The 19701-nt window shown below is 47.2% G+C and overlaps 1 protein-coding gene across 1 annotated transcript in view; it reads right to left on the bottom strand.

Annotated features, from left to right (window-relative positions):
- Positions 1–474: 474 nt before the first annotated feature.
- The window catches only part of LOC108939323 (cGMP-inhibited 3',5'-cyclic phosphodiesterase B-like), a 50791-nt gene continuing 31564 nt past the window's right edge, over positions 475–19701 (bottom strand). The window contains exons 2-16 of the mRNA XM_018760572.2: positions 17423–17473; positions 13514–13762; positions 13147–13289; positions 10429–10532; positions 10055–10268; positions 9512–9603; positions 9219–9349; positions 8986–9120; positions 8664–8775; positions 8377–8490; positions 6929–7128; positions 5998–6201; positions 5581–5742; positions 4943–5186; positions 475–3472 (exon numbers count right to left, since the gene is read on the bottom strand). Of these exons, the coding sequence (XP_018616088.2) occupies positions 3267–3472; positions 4943–5186; positions 5581–5742; positions 5998–6201; positions 6929–7128; positions 8377–8490; positions 8664–8775; positions 8986–9120; positions 9219–9349; positions 9512–9603; positions 10055–10268; positions 10429–10532; positions 13147–13289; positions 13514–13762; positions 17423–17473 (2361 nt within the window). The 3' untranslated portion in view covers positions 475–3266. The remainder of the gene's footprint in view (positions 3473–4942; positions 5187–5580; positions 5743–5997; positions 6202–6928; positions 7129–8376; positions 8491–8663; positions 8776–8985; positions 9121–9218; positions 9350–9511; positions 9604–10054; positions 10269–10428; positions 10533–13146; positions 13290–13513; positions 13763–17422; positions 17474–19701) is intronic.

Below are 19701 nucleotides of genomic sequence, written 5' to 3'. Positions count from 1 at the left end.
CACTCAAGGTATCAAGGGATGACAACTATAAATAATGATAATTACCTGAACCATCTGGGTCAAAGACAAGGAGAAGAAAACGGCACGTGTGCGTTTCACTCGCACCAAGACTCTTCGGAGAACAGCAACCCTGACAGGACAGCAGTATGTCCTCAACATTCAGCAAGGACACGATCAGTCCTTTCACACTGTACTGCTGCACCACGACTCGAGTGATACAGCGGGAGAAGGTGACAGCTGCATTTGGACTTTAACACCTTCATCTATTCTTCAGTCTGAGCAAATGAAGAAGAAGGTATTTCTGAGGGATGCAGTAAACACACATGCAAGCGCGCGCGCGCACACACACACACACACACACACACGACAGGACGCAGCATCGCAAGAATAAGTATATAAAAAACAACTATCGAAAATCAATACTAACAAAAGAAGCACGCAGACTCAAACATCACTTCAGAGCTCAGGAGGTATTCAGGGATGGCGTTTTATGACAGCTATAAATAACAATAAAAATGATTCTCCCCACACATATTCCAGAAGATCGAATGGTTACATCAGACATACATATTTAGGTGCTACATAGAGGTCTCATTCATAAATGTATTCATGAGAAGAACATTGGAGAAGACTGTGGTTCATGAGACAGTGAGAGGTTAAAAAACAATTAGCTTTCACAACATAACGAGCACAATGGTTGGGGGGGGAGGGTGGCTAGATCAAAGTGTCGCAGCTGAGCTCTCTTGCATCTGAGGAATCAACTGGAAAATGACTTCTGTTATTCTTACTGTTGCATTATCACCACCATCCATGTCAGTATAAATACTTGTACTGTGGCCTAACGTCCAGGTGACGCACCCTCGACGCGTTGCATTTCCTTGCGCTCCCTCCCCTTTCCGAGTAGGTAGCGTCCGCCGCAGTGCATTGTGGGAAAACTGCCCAGCTGCATCATGCACAGGTGACGGCGGAGAGGGTTTGGCACCGATGGCATGGCCTAGAGGACAGCACTGAGTGGAACGAGATGGTCGGGACACAGAGTGGTTATGGCCAGGAACACGTAGACATCGCACAAGAAAGGAAAAGTCCAGGGACCCCCTGGAAAGCAGACTTCACATCCGTAAAATAGTATTAGATAAAAACTCTGGAAACAAGATGATAATTACAGATTCCCTATGTACAACATGTCAGCTGCAAATATAAAACAGATGCACTCTGATACGATTGATTATCTAAAAAAAATATAGATGCAGATATTCTTTCTGTGCAGAGGTTAAACACTTGTTTGGTAGTAAAAGGTGCACTTTTAAATATACTAGATTGATTTACACTGCCTACTTGAGAACTTTCCTCCCCTGACCAAAGGACCGTGAAACGTGGTGAAGGACTTGGAGCATACCGGCCTGGTCCGTTCCCCCACAATGATCCTGGACAAGTGGAATGCCTAGAGTTCTTGCCTTGGAAAATAACACACAAAACAACATTTTACCTGCCCTACGGTGCGGAAAAATGGGGCAAATGCGCGTGTGTGATTTTTTCTAAATGCCTGTATCGCCTTTCCAAAGGAGGAAATGTGATGGGGTGAGGGAGGGCTCGCTGCAAGTCCAAACGCTGGCCGATCAAATGTTTGGCAAATTATGTATTGCATTAAAACAATATCAACTCAATTAGAGCAAATTTAAATAAATTTACTTAAAAAAAATCGTGAGTTTACAGGGACGCATCCAAGCGCAGAACACCCAACCGATGGGCGACTCCACCAAGAGGGTTTATTCGATGTATGACTCTGGTCACCGGGGCGGCAGATGGCAAGCTTTTGGAGATGTTCCTCCTGAAGCTGCTGCAGAATGACGTTCAAGGGACAGAGTCGCTTCGCAACTTCGCCGGGAAACCAGATGAGCGAAGGGTGTCGAGCCCATTGCAGAACGGGAGTGCTGGAAAAAGGGCTGAAATGCAGTTGCAGCAAGTTGTTCGTACAAAGAATAAAAACTGTTTCAAACACGTGTGTGTTTGCATGTGTATATTATACACACACTCATACGTATTCATACGTACACCCATATATCTTCCACAAACAAGAGCATGACAAATCATGGCTTCATGGGCTGGGGGGGAAAAAAAAAAAAAAAAAAACTGATCTAAATGTGGATCCTGAGTAAGTGTGAAAAAATATATTTATCAATAATAATTAAAAACGCAAAAAAAAAAAAACATCCCTTCATTGGAACAAGTATTCCTGTCCTGTATGCAGTATGGCAAACAGTGATGGAACAAATTCATGTGATTAGCCGGTGTGTTCCTGATAGAACAGAAAAAAAAAAAAAAATCTGTGACCTGTCTTTTTTTTTTTTTCTTTCTTTTTTTTTAAGTTTAATTAAGAGCATCGAAACGATGCATATGGAGAGTCTGCGTTCGGTCAAGAAGTCAGCACTCAAATGAGTTCCACCGCTCACGGCCCGTCGTACAGCGTTTTCGTGTCGCCCAGCATGAGGGAGACTTCTGGGAGTCCGCCATCGTCCAAACTCTTCATACGGTCCGTGGTTTCAACCGCAGGGGGTCCACAAAAAAGTTCATACAGGCACATTTGAAATATATTCCTACATATGTATCTTTTTCTGCTTCTTTTTATCTGACAGCAAGGCTGAATAAGTCTCAGAATCACCCGTCTTCTTACATTTGAACGGTTCACTTTGGTAACTGGTGTCAGTCAGGGTCAAAGGTGGTGGGGGATGGGGGTCGAGGTGGGGCGTTATTTCTTTAAAATAACTATTATTGTCATAGTACCTAATGGAGAATTAAGCGCTCTGCGTCAACAAGGCAGCGTCACAGCTAGGTAACTTTACACCATGGAGGGCAAGTCCCTGCTTCAGGTCTCATACAGACACGCAGACACACGCACGCACACACATACACACACGCACGCACGCACGCTCGTACTCACATACACGCATGCACGCACACGTTCGCTTCCACGCGCACAGCTTCCATTGACTGAACTGTGCGTGTCTCTTTCGTTTGTCAGTTTTTCTTCTTTTCTCCATGGGGTGAGAGTGCATAGGAGTGGGGCTCCCACTGTTGCAGCGAGAGTCTGCTCACAGTAATAAGGCCTTTTTTCTCAACATGGCTGCTGCCACATCGACGCCCGTCCAGGTCTCAGCACAGTGACAGTTCGGTGTGCAAAGGGGGTCCAGCAAGGGGGTGGCCTGCCGTGTCCCAACTCCACCCTCCGTCTTGAACCTTGGGCTCCCAGGCCCCTCCTCTGCCTGCAGCTACTGCCGCTCTTCCTCCTCGGCCTCCTCCTGGATAACCTGGATGTCGTCGGGCGCCGGAGGCGGAGCCGAGCCGTCCGCCTGCTGCTGCTTGCTCAGTTCCTTGCTGCGTTCCTCTTCCTCGATCGTCTTCTTCCACACCTTGTGGTTCTCTGTCAGGTGCTGCAAGATGTTGCAGAACAGCCGGCGCCGACCCTTCCTCCTTTCTGCAGGAGTCACACAGGGGATAGAGGTTAGACACGAAACAGCTGCTGTTGCATTTCGGAACCTGCCAAATTACTACCAAATGAATCAATGTGTGAGCCTCTGCCGAGTGAGAGAGAATCACTGGATGAAAGGAGGTTAGAAGAGCCCATCGTGCGCCCATGCGCCCACCGTGGACCACTCCAAGTGTCCGGTCAATAATTTCTTCAAAGTGAGTAACCACAGATTAGAGGGGCGACAAGAAACCCAATCAAGTGCGTGGTGAAATTAACCGGAAGGCAGAAAGACGGAAGTACAATCCTCCCTTTTCGTCTGCTTCCAATGTGGATCCACCGTTCAGCATCCAAGGACAGACAGACACGGTGGGACTACACTGGAAAACAACTTACTGGTAGCAATGTGGAGACAGAGCTGTCATTTTGCAGTCAAAGAGACACAGGTTCAAATCGCCCCTCCTTGCTGTAGAATCCTTGATCAAGGTACATGTGCTGAATTTCCCCAGTAACAATTACGCAGGCGTATAAACGAGGAAATCGTGATAACTAGTTTAGCGTACAAACCTCACTTTGTAAGCGCAAACAAATAAATAACAGTCATGATAGTATTCATACAAGTTGATAACTACACAGAAACGTAATAAACATTAAGTGTGTAATAATATTAATAGCCACGGTGAGCTGGAACTAAACAGTTAGAAGACTTGCCACACCAGCAGCTTTTCTCCACATGGCCCAGGATCTGGCACAAGTCCGTCAAGAGCCTTACTTATTTATTTAGCCAACACTTTCCTCAAAAGCACCTCACAGTGTTTAGCTAATTACAACGATCGACCCTTTTATATGTCTGCTGAGTGCAACGCCACAGCTCTAACCACTAGTCCTCTCGCTATCCCCCCTCCCTGATTTTCCATGAAATCTACAGCTATTATTTTTTTCCATTCACAATTGAAGTTGCAGATTCAATTAACCACACAGACTACGTTGAAGCTGAAAGAAAAACGACCAGCAGAAGCACTCTTCTTCACAGAACGCGAACAACACGGCACGGTGTCATATCTTTGGATAACACCTGTCTTATGGACGAGGCGGCGTACACAGTATCAAAAATCATGCAGCCACAACTATGCTTATTTTAAACAGCTACACGTTGCTTGTGTTATGTTGTATGTACTCTGACATTCAGCCTAAACCCTACCCTAAACCCTATACAGCGCCTGGGCGGTGCGAGAGGACGTGGGTTCGATTCGTGGGTTCATATTTTCTTTGTGCTTTCATTTCATGTAAATTTTGTACCTATTGAGATTACTGTTGTTAAAAGTCCTACAGACAGGATGTTATTGGAAAACTCTAAGTTATGTTATTACTATTACTGTGTGCATGTTGCTAATACATGTATATTCAAAGCAGAGCAATGTGCTTTGACAGGGCACTGCAGTGTCCCCCAGTTCTGACAGCCAAAGAGAAGGCTCTCACTTGGTTCAATCTCCAGCTCCAGCTCCTCGTCCTCCGTCTCCGTCTCCTCCGTCTCGCCCTCGTCGTCTTCGTCAGAACGCTCCTCGTCGATCCAGTACCCGGGCAGGAGTCCAGCTGCGTTGTACGAGTTGCACAGCGGCCCCACAATGTGCGTGATGAAGGACTCCTGCAGCTTGGCCAGCTGGGGTGAGGAGCGGTCCATGAAGGGGCTAATGGGAAGGCCAAGGCTGGCCTCCTCATCTCCCTGGGAGACATTACGCGTCAACCAATCGTAGAGCAAAACGAGCAAGTTGACAATGCCAAATTCCAGCTGTTTGAACTCACAAATATATTTGAATTTGGAATGTGGAGACAACCATAAAAATGAGGCTGAAGACCGAGACATGCAAATGACTTCCAGGAGAGGGTTACATCAGGGCAAAAGCAAAAGTAATGGCACATTACTGACATCTTTATATAAATGTCTCTGGAAACTGATCATTCCTTTTGTAATTTGACGCTTTACTTGAAGCGACCATAATCTAAGTATCTAAGAAAGGTTTCTAAGAAGTCCAGAGAAAGACGTCAGACAAAACAAGAAACAAAACTGACATTTTTTGTCCTTGATATGTGCCTCTGACATGGAATGAAGAACATACCTGCTCATAAAACTCATTGACAATGCCCTCGGTCCATCTGAGGTGGAGATCTCGGACCTTGGCTGGCCCATTGATATCAGCCAGCTTTATACACACTTGGCAGACTAACAGCCGGTCATTTTCATTCGCCCAGTCAATTCCTGGGCTGTTCACATCGTTGACCTACGTCAGAAAAAAAAATAACTTGCATACCTAGTCCATGCAGCTCGAAAACGCTTGGGACATATTTGGGATATATTATATGACCTACTTGGGACATTTGTTTTTATGTAATATATGTATATACGTATATACACATACATACACATACATATATAAATGTATAACAGGTGTACTAATGGTGAGCAAAATAAAAGGGAACACACACACACACACACACACACACACAGTGCTCTTACATACTTAACCTTCACTGACCTTGGAATTGAACTCGGCCAAGAAATCAAAGTGCTTCTTCAGGTCAGTAGCGAGGATGGCCTCAATAACCAGGAAGCGAAAGCGCTTGAACTCCACATGATCCAGGTTGACCAGGAAATTGAACTCTGGCCTGGACAGGTAGAGGCTCCAAGCAGAGGCAGCGTGGTGGTTCTCCAAGACCGAGCGGTCGTTGTACAGGACCGCCTTGGTGGAGGAAGCGGAGAAGACAGGAGAGGGGGCAGCAAAGCATTCAAGAAGAGTCATTTTTTCCACTTCAACAAACACTCAAGTTACCTCTAATCAGCTACAATAGTAAACTGTGAGGCAGCAAGCACAGTGGTTAGAGTTGCCACTTCTGGACTCAGAGGCTGTTTGTTTGAATTCCACCTCTTGCTGTAGTACCCTTGAGCAAGGTACTTACCCTAAACTGATAAAAATTACCCAGCTGTAGAAATAGATTTAAAAAAAAAAACTGTAGGCATCTTAACACTTTGCAAAAAGTGTTCTCTAAATGAAAAAAGGTAAACATGGGATGTGAGTTGAATTAAGGCATTCTGTTCTGCTTGCGTTCTCTTTACTGTCATCTATTGACTCTGCAGCAAACGGGGTGTTTGATCGGCAAGAAAGGCATTTTAGAAGACAGATAAGCGAAAAAAGTGCCACTAAAAATAAACCAGAAAATGTCACCTTCAAAAATTCATAACTTAACAGCTGGTAAGAGGCCAGTGTACTTCAGTTTTCTTCCGCTTAATTCAGTAAAATTTTACAAGCCCTGTTTATTCAATCACAACTGAGAATATGTGTAATCTGAGTTCAATACCGTTTTTGTGAAGCGCAGGAATTTAACCTGCAAGTTTATGAGCCATGGCCCAGACTAAACCAACAGTGAGCTCTGCAGGATGATCAAAGCCCTGGTGGGTGGCCTGCCTACCTGGGGTGCGTTCGTGGCTACGAGGAAGGCGTTGGTGCGACCTGGGTGGTCGTAGTCGTGCATCGCTGCTGCTACATACAGCGCCATGAGCTCCAGCGCAGGGACGTTCCACGCTAGGCAGCCATAGCTGTCGTCAGGGATGGTGCAACTTTTGGAGGTGATGTAGGCCACGCGGCCGGGGGAGATGCCGCTGTCCGAGTCTGCGGAGACAGCAACGGTGATCCCAATTCGCCTTTCAGCCTGACAGTTAAGCTGTGTTTGTTCTATGTGTAGTATTGCGTCGGTGCTACATATACACTTCATTCCTGTGAGCTCATTCCCCCGAAGCGGTCAAAAGAGAACCATCGCACCAATTACCGAAAGCAAGCCTCACCGTCGCTTTATGATTGATTTCCATAAGTCACAGACAATCTGCATCAAGGAAATGGATGACTTCATGCGTCTGGTACACACATGTGCACACACCAGTGCCAACCAACATGCGCAGTGTTTTTCGCTGCTCCTGATTGGTTGGAGCCAACAACAAGAAAAACCACAAGAGGGGAAAAAAATGCCCACAAGTCAAATTAGTCAAAGAGTGACTCAGAGAGTCTCCATTTGAAAAATTAAACTGAGCTAAAATAAGCCCCCAATGTGCTGAGCTCAGCAGCACTAGAGCTCAATCACAGCGGAGGCCCGCTTATCTAATAGCGGCCCTCCTCCGGCAAGGCGCGGGCATCCAGGAGGGCCTTAATTAATTTTCTAAGGATCAAGGGTACATCAAGCATCATTAGCAAAGACAAATCTCCAGATCGCAGTGTTTTCAACTCAAAGTGGCCACGGAGATGAGAAAGGTGGTGTATTAGGCAAAGTGCCTGCATTACAAACAAAAGCCATCTGAATCGAAATGGACGATTCGTGTATCACGAGTACTTTGTGACTGATTCAAGGTAGCTGGGGAGATTCACGTTGAACCTCAAGAAATATGAGCTGTCTTGGGAGGGGGGGGAGTTAAAAGTCTTTTTTTTTTTTTAAAAATACAAATCACTTTTTTGTTTTGCAGTCTTCTCTCCTACCAAAAAACAGGACAACCTCTCTCGATAAAATGTAGTCTGATGACATTAACACGCAGTTAAATGGATAGTTTTGTGTTTCGTATGCAACCGTTCAAGGATTATCTATGTCAATGAGGCCCAGTTTCTGGGAGGCCTAACTCAGTGTTGTAGAGTAGGAGGTGCCCCAAGGCATCAAACTGGGGGGTGGGGGTGGAACCCCATGGGTGGAGCAAGGGAGGAGCTATCCTGAGCCACAGGTGTGAAGCAGGGAAGTAAACACTCAAAGTCAGTGGGGTGGAGCAGAAGAGGAGTTACCAAAAGACAGAGGGCAGTGTGGCATGGAAGGTGGTACCCAGAACTGGAGGGCAGAGGCAGAGGAGAAACCATGGAAGGGTAGAGCAGAGGGGACATTACCCGTGTCACTCCCGGTCACGTTCTCATTGGGCACCTGCTGGAACCCTGGGATAGGCCTGGTCGTCAGGTACCACACAGCATGAAGGACGTCTGTGGCATGGACCCGGTTGTGATCTGGGAAGAAATCATGGATGTCACGAGGAGCAAAATGCAACCTGAGTTTCGACCCGTAACAACGAGCACTCGACTCGTCTTTTTACGATGATGAGGAACACCGACAGGCAGCCAGCGCAGCCGCCATTTCTTCCAGCACCTGAGACACAGAGCAGCAGGGAAAGCCCACTCACATGGAATATCCCGGTAGCCGTTCTCTAGAGCACAGAAGTAAGCCATGAACTCGCGAGCAGGTATTTTGAAGATTTCAAACAGGCCGGTATCCTGGAACAGCGTGTAGGTCACCTGGGGAGGACATGACCGGTAAGCACGACGGTGTCAGTGACACATCCGTACTACAGCTTCATTGTGAGCAACACCATGGGTATGTGTTGACAACACTTAACACACTGAAACATGGACACAGAACCTCTCAGTATTAAACTTTTCAGCAGTAACACCACTTTTTGCCCGAACCAGATGTTTTTCCGGTGTAAGACGAGCAGAAGTACTGACATAGCTGAGAATCCGCCCCGTCTTCCCTCCTGTCTTCGCCATGAGGTCAAAGATCTGGAAGTTCCAACTGTTCATGCTCTCCATGAGGACTTCCTGCTCCTCCAGCAGAGGGTCCAGCAGGAAGTCGTCATCACTCTGGGAAGGATAAGAGCATGGCACACTTAGCAGCGGCTACTGTATTGTGGGTCTAACAGGTGGAGCATCACCTTGATGTGTACAGTGCTGCACTGTACCTCAGTCTCTGGACTCGTTTCCTCCTTCTTAGGCTGCTGCTCTGCATCCCCCTGGTCTAGGGCTTTCTCCCCTTCCACCTTTGTGCCCTTGGCCTGGAAAAGGCCACTGCCTGGGCAGTCTGTCCCTTCACCTGTTGCAAATTGAGACCAGAAAGTCTGAGTGAGAAAACAACAGCTACATGAATCTTTCTTAATGGAGCAGTGTGATTCCTTAGCAGAGGCACGGAAGTGAAAACAAAGTTGTGTGTCAGGAAAAGAGCTTCAGTGCAGCCAAGGACCTGTAGGGGGCACACCTGAGCAGCGGCTCTGCACTTCTGGGGTTGACGGCAGCAGGATCTCAGCTGCGTCCACGCTGGGTGTGCTCTTAAGCATCTGACGACCACAGCTGTGGAAACAAATGCACGCGAGCGCACGCATTCACACGCGCACACACACACAAAGCTCAGTTTGACAGGCTAGTGCTCAAGCAAAGATTGATGCAAGTAAACTATATTGCAGTTTTAATCTAACAGCCCTGACAAATATTATCAGTTATAATAATGTAGCCTTATTTTACTTTAATAAAGGAAACAGACTTCTAGTAAACTAAATATTATCCTTATTTTCACTGTTCTGCATATTTTTCTGCCCATGTGTTCAAGTCAAAACAGTTTGTTTACCCACAAAAATGCCTCTTTTGTAATTATGACAAGTCTCAACACCTTTCACTCAAACGCTTCACCGAGAGCATGTTCTGCATCTCAGCGTTTCTCCGGTAGGTGGGAAAGGCCACATCCTAAAGGGATGGGGACAGGGACGGGGACAGGGACAGGAGCAAAGCTGTGAAACAGCCTCACCTGCAGCAGACCAGTATACCCAGACTGCGGCTCTGCGCCTGCAGATCGGGGGAACTGAGAGTCCCGGTGAGCGGCTTGTGCAGCACGACGCTGGGCTTGGTGAGGAAGTCGGCTGTGTCAGGGAACTCGATGGGGGAGCGTGTCACCAGGCCAGCGCCCGACGAAGGAGGACTGTGACTAGGAGATGCCACAGGGCTCAGGCTGGGGGAGGTGCCTGCAGGGATGTTGGCAAAAGGCATTAGATTCTGGCTCATTCTGCCATTATTCCCCCCATGACTCCCTATATTCCTGTTGGCTGAACCAACTTACAAGGAGGTGGGACTCTCCAGGACCCCTCACCTAGCAGAACGTGTCTCTGCCCCCCCTCGACTCACCGGCGCGCCGCGGTGCCACGTGGTAGGTCAGGGACACGGACGAGGAGCGCTGCTTGGGGATGGTGAGCAGATTGGCGTTGGGTCCATTTGGGGGAGACCCTTGGCTTCAAAAGAGAAGAGGCCCCGTCAGCAAACAGTGCTCTCATACGCTGCAATCCGAGTTCCAGTGTCCCCATGCCGAGCCCCATGGCCCCAGAGGGACTGCCGGAATGCTCTTTGCCGTTCTTCCAGGGGCTTCAGATTCCAGGGTGGCAGAAAATTACATCTGTCTTAATCTAATGTTATTTATTTGAAGCAAGACAATAAGGCAAGTGGAGTAGTTTGCGCTTGTGCCCTGCAATATGAACATTTTTGTTTTGAAGGCACGCTGCTGCTGTGGCACTCTTGACAAAGGTACTAACCTTAAATTGATGCAGTAAGAAAATCCTGAAAGTCACTGTAAAGTTGATTGTCGGACACTGCAGGTAACCCTGGACAAAGTTGCCAGTTAAATTATATATATTTTAATGTATAGTTTTTGGAAGAACCAGAGAAAACTAGCATGCAGAGGCAGGAATGTATATATATAATATATATAAAATACATTTACAACAATGTATCACAGAGTGTTGCATCATTCCATGGCCACATACTGGTGTGTGAGAGAGTGTGTGTTCCAGTGATGTATGGATGAGTGACCCATTCTAAGTAGTGTATCTAGCAGTGTAAGTCGCCTTGGTGAATAAGGTGTGTGGGCTGAAAACACTGCAGAGAGTTCATTGAAAGTTGCTTTGGAGAAAACCGTCTGTTAAATAAATAAATGTAAATGGTGTGTGTGTGTGTGTGTGTGTGAAAGACTGCGTGGACAGTAAATCCCACTTACCTGTGACAGACCTATTTGTCTAAATCTGAAAGGCTTGCACATGATATTTAACCTAACTGAATTAAAGAAATTGCTTAAAGAAAGGCTTCCAGACACCACTGAGTAATAATTCTAAGAAAAGACCAAGTTCATTAGAGAAACAGTTTGCAGACCCGCAGAAGAGGAGCAATGCGATGGAATACTGCAGCCTTGTGGCTAAAGTGCTCTACAACAGCTCGACGGGCTCCCTGACCCTGACCCAGACCCAGACCCAAACCCGAACACACACAGGTTATACACAAATTTCCTCGATTCGCAGGTCTCATTTGCCCTCCGGAGGATGAACCACCATACTTTCAAATGGGAAAACAAAATGATTACAGCGGTATATCTGATTTCCGTATTTACTCATCCCTCCATCCAATTTCAAGAATCGCTTTGTCCTGAGCAGGGGTCGCGGTGATCCGGAGTCTAACTCGGGAGCATTGGGCACGAGGCTAAGGGGGGTACACCCTAGATGGGACCCCGGGTAGCCGCACAGTCACTCTCCCATTCACGCACTAAGAGCAACTTAGAGACACCAATCGACCCAAACTGCATGGGACTGCGGAAGAAAATGAAATCGTGTGGAGGAAACCCATGCAGACACAGGGAGAACATGCAAACTCTACACAGTGCAACCAGGGGATATTTATTTATATCTGTCACAATTATTGCATACCTATTTGCATTTCGCTTGAGCGCAGCACATTGAGAGTTCAAATCACCTGTCAGTGTGTCCGACACATTGGTCTTATGGTAAAAACAGCCCATGCAACAGCCAAGAAATTCTCTTTAAGGACCCAAGAGGTATTCATATTCACATACATCGAATTTTTGCTATCTGAAGTTCGTTTTGTGGGAAATGGCTGTGCCATCAACTTCACAAGTCATATCTTCTTTCAGAAGCGCTCAAAGAGATATACAGTACTGTGCAAAAGTTTTAAGCACTCGGGGGGAAAAGCTGTAAAGTGAGAATGCTTCCAAAAATAATGCTCTTAATTAATAAACTTCCTACAAAGCTTAGTATCCATCCATCGTCAACAACCGCTTGTCCGGAGCTAGGTCGCAACAGGCTTGGCCGAGTCCTGCTCTCTGGTGGGTCTGGGGTTCGAATCCTGCTTGGGATGCCTTGAAATGGACTGGCATGCCATCCTGGGTGTGCCCCCTCCCCCTCCAGCCCTGTGTTGCTGGGTTAGGCTCCGGTTCGCCGCAACCCCGCTTGGGATAAGCGGTTTCAGGCAGTGTGTGTGTGTGTGTGTGTGTGCTTTCTGTACAACATACAAAACCCTTACTGTAATACTGTAACTTTTTGCAAAAGGAACGCTTGTGAATCTAACATATGCTCTTTCCCATTGACACGAATGCAGAAGACATTAAATAACTGTCTAAAACAAATATTTCTGTGAACATCTAAATGCCTAAGACTTTTTTGCACAGTACCGTAGATACTGTCTCTTTCTTTTTTACGTGTCAATAAACTTGGATGAAGATTAATGAAAAAAGCATTATTATTAACCATTATTCATCTGTCACTTTCCTCCGAGGTGACTCACAATGGCAGGTTTGTATATTAGAATTACTTACTGCGACTTACCCATTCATAGAGTTGGATCATTTTTACTGTATCATTTCAGGGTAAATATATTCCTCAAGGGTACCACCCAGGACCTTGTGTTGCAAGGGGACAGCACTAAGCACTTTTCCACCTGCTGCCACTAACGATAACGATGAATAACAATCAAGTGCTACATCATTACACCACCTTACGCTGAATGTACGCTCTAGATCAACAGGCGCTCCGTCGCAGACCCAGTGCAATGCGAGGCACAGCCCACCTGGTCACAGTGAGCTCCGTATGAGGCCTCTTGCCGTTGCTGCGTTCCCAACGCGCCGCGGCCGACTCCAGGGGCGGGAGGGTGGAGGTGGCCGAGCTGCGGCGCAGCTGCGGAGTGGGCAGGCTGTTCCTGCTGTTCATCACCTGCAGAGGGGGACAGAGAGCTTCATCTCACGGATGATCTCCTGGGCCACCGTTCTTCTGTTTTGGTCAGCGCGGAAACGCACACGACACAAGAATCGGTTATCTTTTGTTGAATAATGGCCATCAAATTAAGTAATACTGACCAGGGGATTCTGATCTCCCCCAATGAAAGCTCCATGTTCAAACATTGATCAGCACTGCTCTTCAGCAGAACGCACGGGTACCTTGTGTGGCTTGCGATCGCTCCTGTCGCCGGGGTCCTCGGCCTCCGTGCAGGGGTAGAAGCCGGGGAAAGGCGTGAAGGGGTTGACACGGGGCCTGCAGGAGCCTGAGAAGGTACTCATGAGGCTGCTGATGGCGCGCAGCGAGGCGGCTGTGTGCGGAGCCAGCGAGGGGTCGGCCAGCAGGTCCGACACAAGGTTCCTTGCCTCGTTGATCATGGAGAGGTCCACTCCGTTCCCGCTGACTGCGCCCTGGCCGAGACCAGGGGAGACACACGGGCGCACACGCACACGCACACGCACACACACACACACACACACACACACACACACACACAGAGAGAGAGCAAGAACCCGGTCACATTGTGCTTTGCACACTGCATTGCTTCTCCTAAAGATTAACAGAATTTAGAAGTGCACAACTGTGCAGGCAACATTTAATTCCATTTCCAAGGAAGTTGGCAACAATTCTTTTGCAATTAATTCACACAAAAACATTTGTTACTCTTAAATATATTTTACAAGTATCAATTCCCCTAATAGGTTTACATTAGTCTGTTATCTTAACATATGAATTTAAGGGTTGGAAAAGGCTATAGTACTCTGATTAATTATAATTAACTGCAAGTATTAATTGCTTGTCTAGTGCAGCATCCCAGTGGTTCAGAGACTATGCTTTAAAGAGAGGTGTGAGACAGGGTACACCCAGGAGAGGATGCCAGTCCATCAAAAGACAACAATACATGCCATTCACTCACCCACACATGCATTAAATGTAGTACGTATTCATTTACCTGACAGTTTTCTGCAAAGAGACTAGGGTTTTTACTGTAAGCAAAATACAACTTAATTTTTTCCAAAGTGACTTAGAACGTAAAGCTTTTTTTTCACAATTATTTACCCATTTATACAGCTGGACAATTTGGGGTAAGTACCTTGCTCAAGGGTACAACAGTCTGAGATGGAATTCAAACCTGCAGCCTTTAGGTGCAAAGGCAGTAGCTCTAACCACTGTGCCACCGGCTGTTTCTCGGTAATTTCTATGGTAGCAACTCAAGGTAAATACCTTAATCAAACAATCAAACAAACCACAACGGAAGCAAGGACTCAGGTGAGGGCTTTGAAGGCTATGCCACTTGCTGCCCCATTAGGAACAGTGAGAAAATCACTCAGCCCCCTTTACTAATGAGGTCTTTTAGGGTCTGCTGTTGGCACCCCTTTGTGTACAATGCCGGGTCGGTACAGCTCTTACTGGCACCAACCTGTAACCAGGGGTTCTTAACCTAGACAGTGAAAAGATCATTCCATGGACCAAAGGTAATGCACGCACACACACCCTGCCTGGTGCCGCTTGTCCCAAGTGGGGTCGCGGCGAACCGGAGCCAAACCGGAGCCAAACCCGACAACACAGGGCGGAAGGCCGGAGGGGGAGGGGACACACTCAGGATGGGACACCAGTCCATCGCAAGGCACCCCAAGCGGGACTCGAACCCCAGACCCACCGGAGAGCACAACCCTGGCCCTGGCATTAACACTAGAGAAAAGCACTACAGTGCTGTGAGCTGCCACTTCGGACTCAAAGGACACAAGTTCAAATCTCACCTCCTGCTCCTTGGTTAAAGGCACTAAACCCGACCGGATACAGTAAAAATTAACCAGCTGTATAAATGGGTAAATAGTTGTCTCTCAGTGTACAAATGTCATTCCAAGTTGCTTGGGAGAGAAGCGACAGCTGGAAAAAACAGCAGCGCCCTTCGATGGACTGCGCACTGCCCATACCTCCACGCTCACACACTGATCTGTGCGTCCTGTTCATCTCGTGCAACTGAAAAGAGGGGTCGCGAATCGCGGGGGAGCGATGAAGCCGTTCCTTTGCCTGCCTCTGCAGTGTGAGACTGCTACGCAAGCACTTCCCCGGCGGTGTGTGACGTCAATGAGGTGTCGGGGGATAGGGGCGGAGTCTCGCATAAATAACACCAGCAATAATCTTGCGGTCGCCGTTTGAAGATTTATCAGCACGGGGCAGACACAGGGCTCATGCGGCTGGCACCAGCAGCGCGCTAATCGCTCTCCCTAGTGTGTCGCAGGACAGCAGCTGGAGTATCGGGCCCGGCTGGTGAACGAGGCGTCGTGACCTCGCTTCCAGAACGGCTTCCTGTTTTCGTACCTGCCCCAAGACTGCCGGGGAGGGCTATGCCAGGCGTCGAGGGGACGATGGCTGGAAAGCAATACATGCTACGTCTGTGGAGAAAGCGAATAACGCGACACTGTGACCCTTCACTACGGTACACAGGGAGCCCAGGCAGGGGGGAGCGATTCCTAACTGTGTCACGAAACAAATGCAACAAACGCGCCAACATTACGAGACACACCTTTCCAAAGAAAAAAGAAGTCGATACAAAGTACTCTGAACAAGACACCTGTCCACTACAAGGAAATCTCTCTCTTTCTCACACAACAGGCAATTTACATTTACAATTATTTGTTCATCAGATGCTTATCTCCAAAGCGACTTCCAATGAACTCTATGTAGTGTTATGAGCCCACACACCTTATTCACCGCGGTGATTTACACTGCTAGATACACTACTTACAATGGGTCACTCATCCATACAGCAGTGGAACACTTACACTCTGTGGGTGAGCCTAAGCATGTCTTTGGACTGTGGGAGGAAACCAGAGCACTTGGAGGAACACAGACATGGGGAGGACATGCAAACTCCACAGAGACTGAGCGGGGATCAAACCCACATCCTCTCGCACCACCCAGGTGCTCTGAGACAGCAGCGTAACTACTTAAATTTGGAGTCACAAATTCACCTGAAGGGCATCTTTGGGGAGGAGTGGAAATATTATTTTCTTTATTTTCTGTCTCTCTCGCTGTCTCTTTTTTTCCTGACAAATATATTTTAAAATTTGTTTTAGTTCATAACTTTTTATTGCAATGTTTGTGAAGTTTCCTGTAGTTTATATTTTACTTGCTTAGTAGATGCTTTTCTGTAAAGCGACTCGCAATATTATGCTATTTACAATCATTTTTCTATTTATAAGCTAAGTCGTTTGTACTGGAGCAACTGAGGGTACATATCTTGGTCAAGAGTACTACAGCAACAGGTGGGATTTGAGCCTTTCACCTTCACGTCCAAAGAAATCCACTGTATCACTATGCTGCCAGTTGCCTCTATTGTGTAGCTATGAATGCAATTTTGATGTTTTTGAAATAATAATAATGATTCCGACACATTTTCGACAACATGTTAAGTCTTTGAGAGTCTGGTAAATTTAAGATGACGGTTTTAAACACAGTGAAATCTGATTGCATTTAAAGCAGTTATTTTAAGGGTTTTAATGTCATTTGATTTTGTCAAATGCCAGCGTGGAGCTGGTTTTTACATTTTGGACAACGTTCTTATGCAAAGTGTTTCTATGAGTCATTCTTAAAAGCGTACGAGCACCATCTATAATACTTTGTGTGGTTTTAAGGTGAGCGCGAGATTATTCGTTGGGTGTTTTTATCATCTGATGTTTATTATTAGCCTTATTTTCGTTAATCAGTATTATTTCTCTTATGGGAGGAAACCCACACGAACATAGGGGAAACATGCCAACTCACATCTGAGCCCTACCTGTGTCACCACCAGAAATTGTGACACTATCGATATAAATTTGCTCGAGTTGAAAAACAAACACATGTAAGTTGGTTTTTTTTCTGGGGGGGGGTTACACAAAATAAGCTTCATAATCAGAGTTCCGGTCTGGATTCTGAACTGTGCAGCTGGACCAGATCCGACATCCTCAAACCCGGCCTGGCTTTGACCACGCTCTCTACACCATCGCGCTACTTAAAGGTTGTGCACAGTCAGAGCTGTCAGAAAGATAGACAGAGGCGCGCACACACAGACAAACACTGACCTGATACTGCGGTTTGTACCACTGCTTCAGATCCCAGTCCCACAGGATCATCTGGAAGAGTGAGGAGAACACAGGTTAGTGAGGGCAGAAGACACAGCGGAGTCCAAACGCAGGCTGCTGTCTATAGACACAGGGGCACGGATGGTCCGAGCAAAGCGGAGCAGGGGGTGCAGCAGTCACCATGTTGAAATACTGGGCAGACAAAACACACGCACACACACCCACCCACCCCACTCCTTCCGGACTGCGCTACCATTTTTTTTTACCCCCCAGCAGCACTCAAAACCAAAGTGCGTGAAGACCCGCTTTAGGAAATTTACCCTGGTGAGCAAACCACACCGATTTATAGCTTATTTTTTAAATACGGAAACTAAATTAAAATTCTGATGATCTTATTTACCTTTTATTTGTTCATTTGCATTTATTCACCACATTTCCTGTGTATTACAACCTCGCGATGCACCTGGACAGGTGGGCTTTCCAACAAAACCCACGAAAATAACGCGATGTCACAGAATGACAGTCGGGTTTCAATTTACGGGAGCTCAGTAAAAGACGATCCCTCCGGCGGACACGGCGTGACGCCGTAAGTCCGGACAGCGCCGCAGGACTAGCGCTCACCTGGCGAGCGCGGGAGGTGCCGCGCTCGGCCCGGGCCGTCCGACCGCGTGCCAAGAGTGCTCCGAAGGTCTCGCTCTCGATCGCCGCCGTCACCTCACGTGCGCCAAGCCTCACCTTGATGTCAGAGCGACCTCGCAACCCTCCGCAGTGCCCCTTCCCCAACAGGGGAACTCTGCCCCCACAGGGAACAGCAGCTATGATTTCCGACACGGCTTCAGCAAAGGGGGCGAAACGTCACGGCTGCCACAGAGGTGCTGGTCAAAGGCTACCGCACCACACCGGGGGCCCAGGGCAGCTTCCCAGCATGCTTTCTTCACTCACCTATTTAAGTGACTCTTCCTCCAAGCGCCTTACAACGTTCGGTTTCCACACTTTCTACTTACGCCGATGCAGCCAATTATCGGCTCATGGGCCTTAAGGGCAATACAGTGGGAGGGGCAGCACCCTAACCCCTAATACACCAATACGCCACCGGCTGAGCAGTAAAGAGCCTCTTACTCCAGGAAGGCTGCTGAAGGGGGTGCGTAAGCGTTTCCATCCTGTGCACAACGCCCCCATCAGGCAAACTGGGCCTCAAAAAAAAAAAACGAAAGTGTAAAAGCATTTACCTTCATTTATTCACTTAGCTGACTTTTTTTTTTTTCCCCCAAAGTGACTTTGGAATTATTTACCCATTTATACAGGTAGGCAACTTCACTGGAGCAATTTAGGGTAAGTACCTTGCTCAGGGTTACTGCAGCTGGGAATCGAACCTGCGACCTTTGGGACCAACCACTATGCTACCAGCTGTCCCTACTTAAACAACTGAAGATTTTATCCAAAGTAATTTACGCTGTTAAGGTACTTGTATTCCTGTACCATCTTAAACCACCACGCTAACTGTTACTGCGTCAATTCAGAGTAAGTACCTTGCTCAATGGTCCCGCAGCAGGAGGTGGGATTGAGACCTGGGAAAAGGTCTAAGCGCTACTCTGCCTGCTGCCTCCCTCAACATCTCTGCAGACTTATTCAGTCCCACAACAACAGCAGTGCAAAAAAAAAAAAAAAAACACACAACACGCTTCCTTTCCATATCGTGTACCCCGGTGCCACACGCGCAACACTCAAAAGACGGCACATTCAAGGGGGGGGAAGAAAGGGCGGTTTACACAGGGCTCCTCGTAACATTTACGAGGCGGCTTGAGTTCACAACCAGAACAGTCGCATAGGAAGAAAAAAAACGACAAGAAAAGCAGCAAACCACGGAAACCGCAGTGAAACGTCAACAGCGGCCTTCTCAGATCATATCTGGCCTAATTACGTCAATCGGGTGGATTTTCGCGTTATCTGTGCAGACAGAAAAACGCACTGACGAGGGGCTGTGCACACTGGCTGCATTGTCCCAGGTCACAGACACACACACACTTCTTTATGGGGGAGGGGAGGCGATATTGTCTTTAGCCTCTATTGCATGAACTGAAAATTATGGTATAATATTAGCAGAAGGGGGGGTGTCACTGCTGTTGAGGAACGGCATTACAGTCCACGCAGAGCCGCTGAGGTGCTCACTGCTGGTCACTAAAACCAAAGTGGAAAAAAGTTAAGAAACTGAGTGGAACATCTGAAAATTTGCCATATAACTACATTTACATTTATTCATTTATCAGATGCTTTTCTCC

The sequence above is a fragment of the Scleropages formosus genome, chromosome 2 (assembly GCF_900964775.1).
Source record: "Scleropages formosus chromosome 2, fSclFor1.1, whole genome shotgun sequence".
Lineage (NCBI taxonomy): Eukaryota > Metazoa > Chordata > Actinopteri > Osteoglossiformes > Osteoglossidae > Scleropages > Scleropages formosus.
Note: the sequence above shows the minus strand (reverse complement) of the source record. Positions and strands in the feature narration are given on the sequence as shown.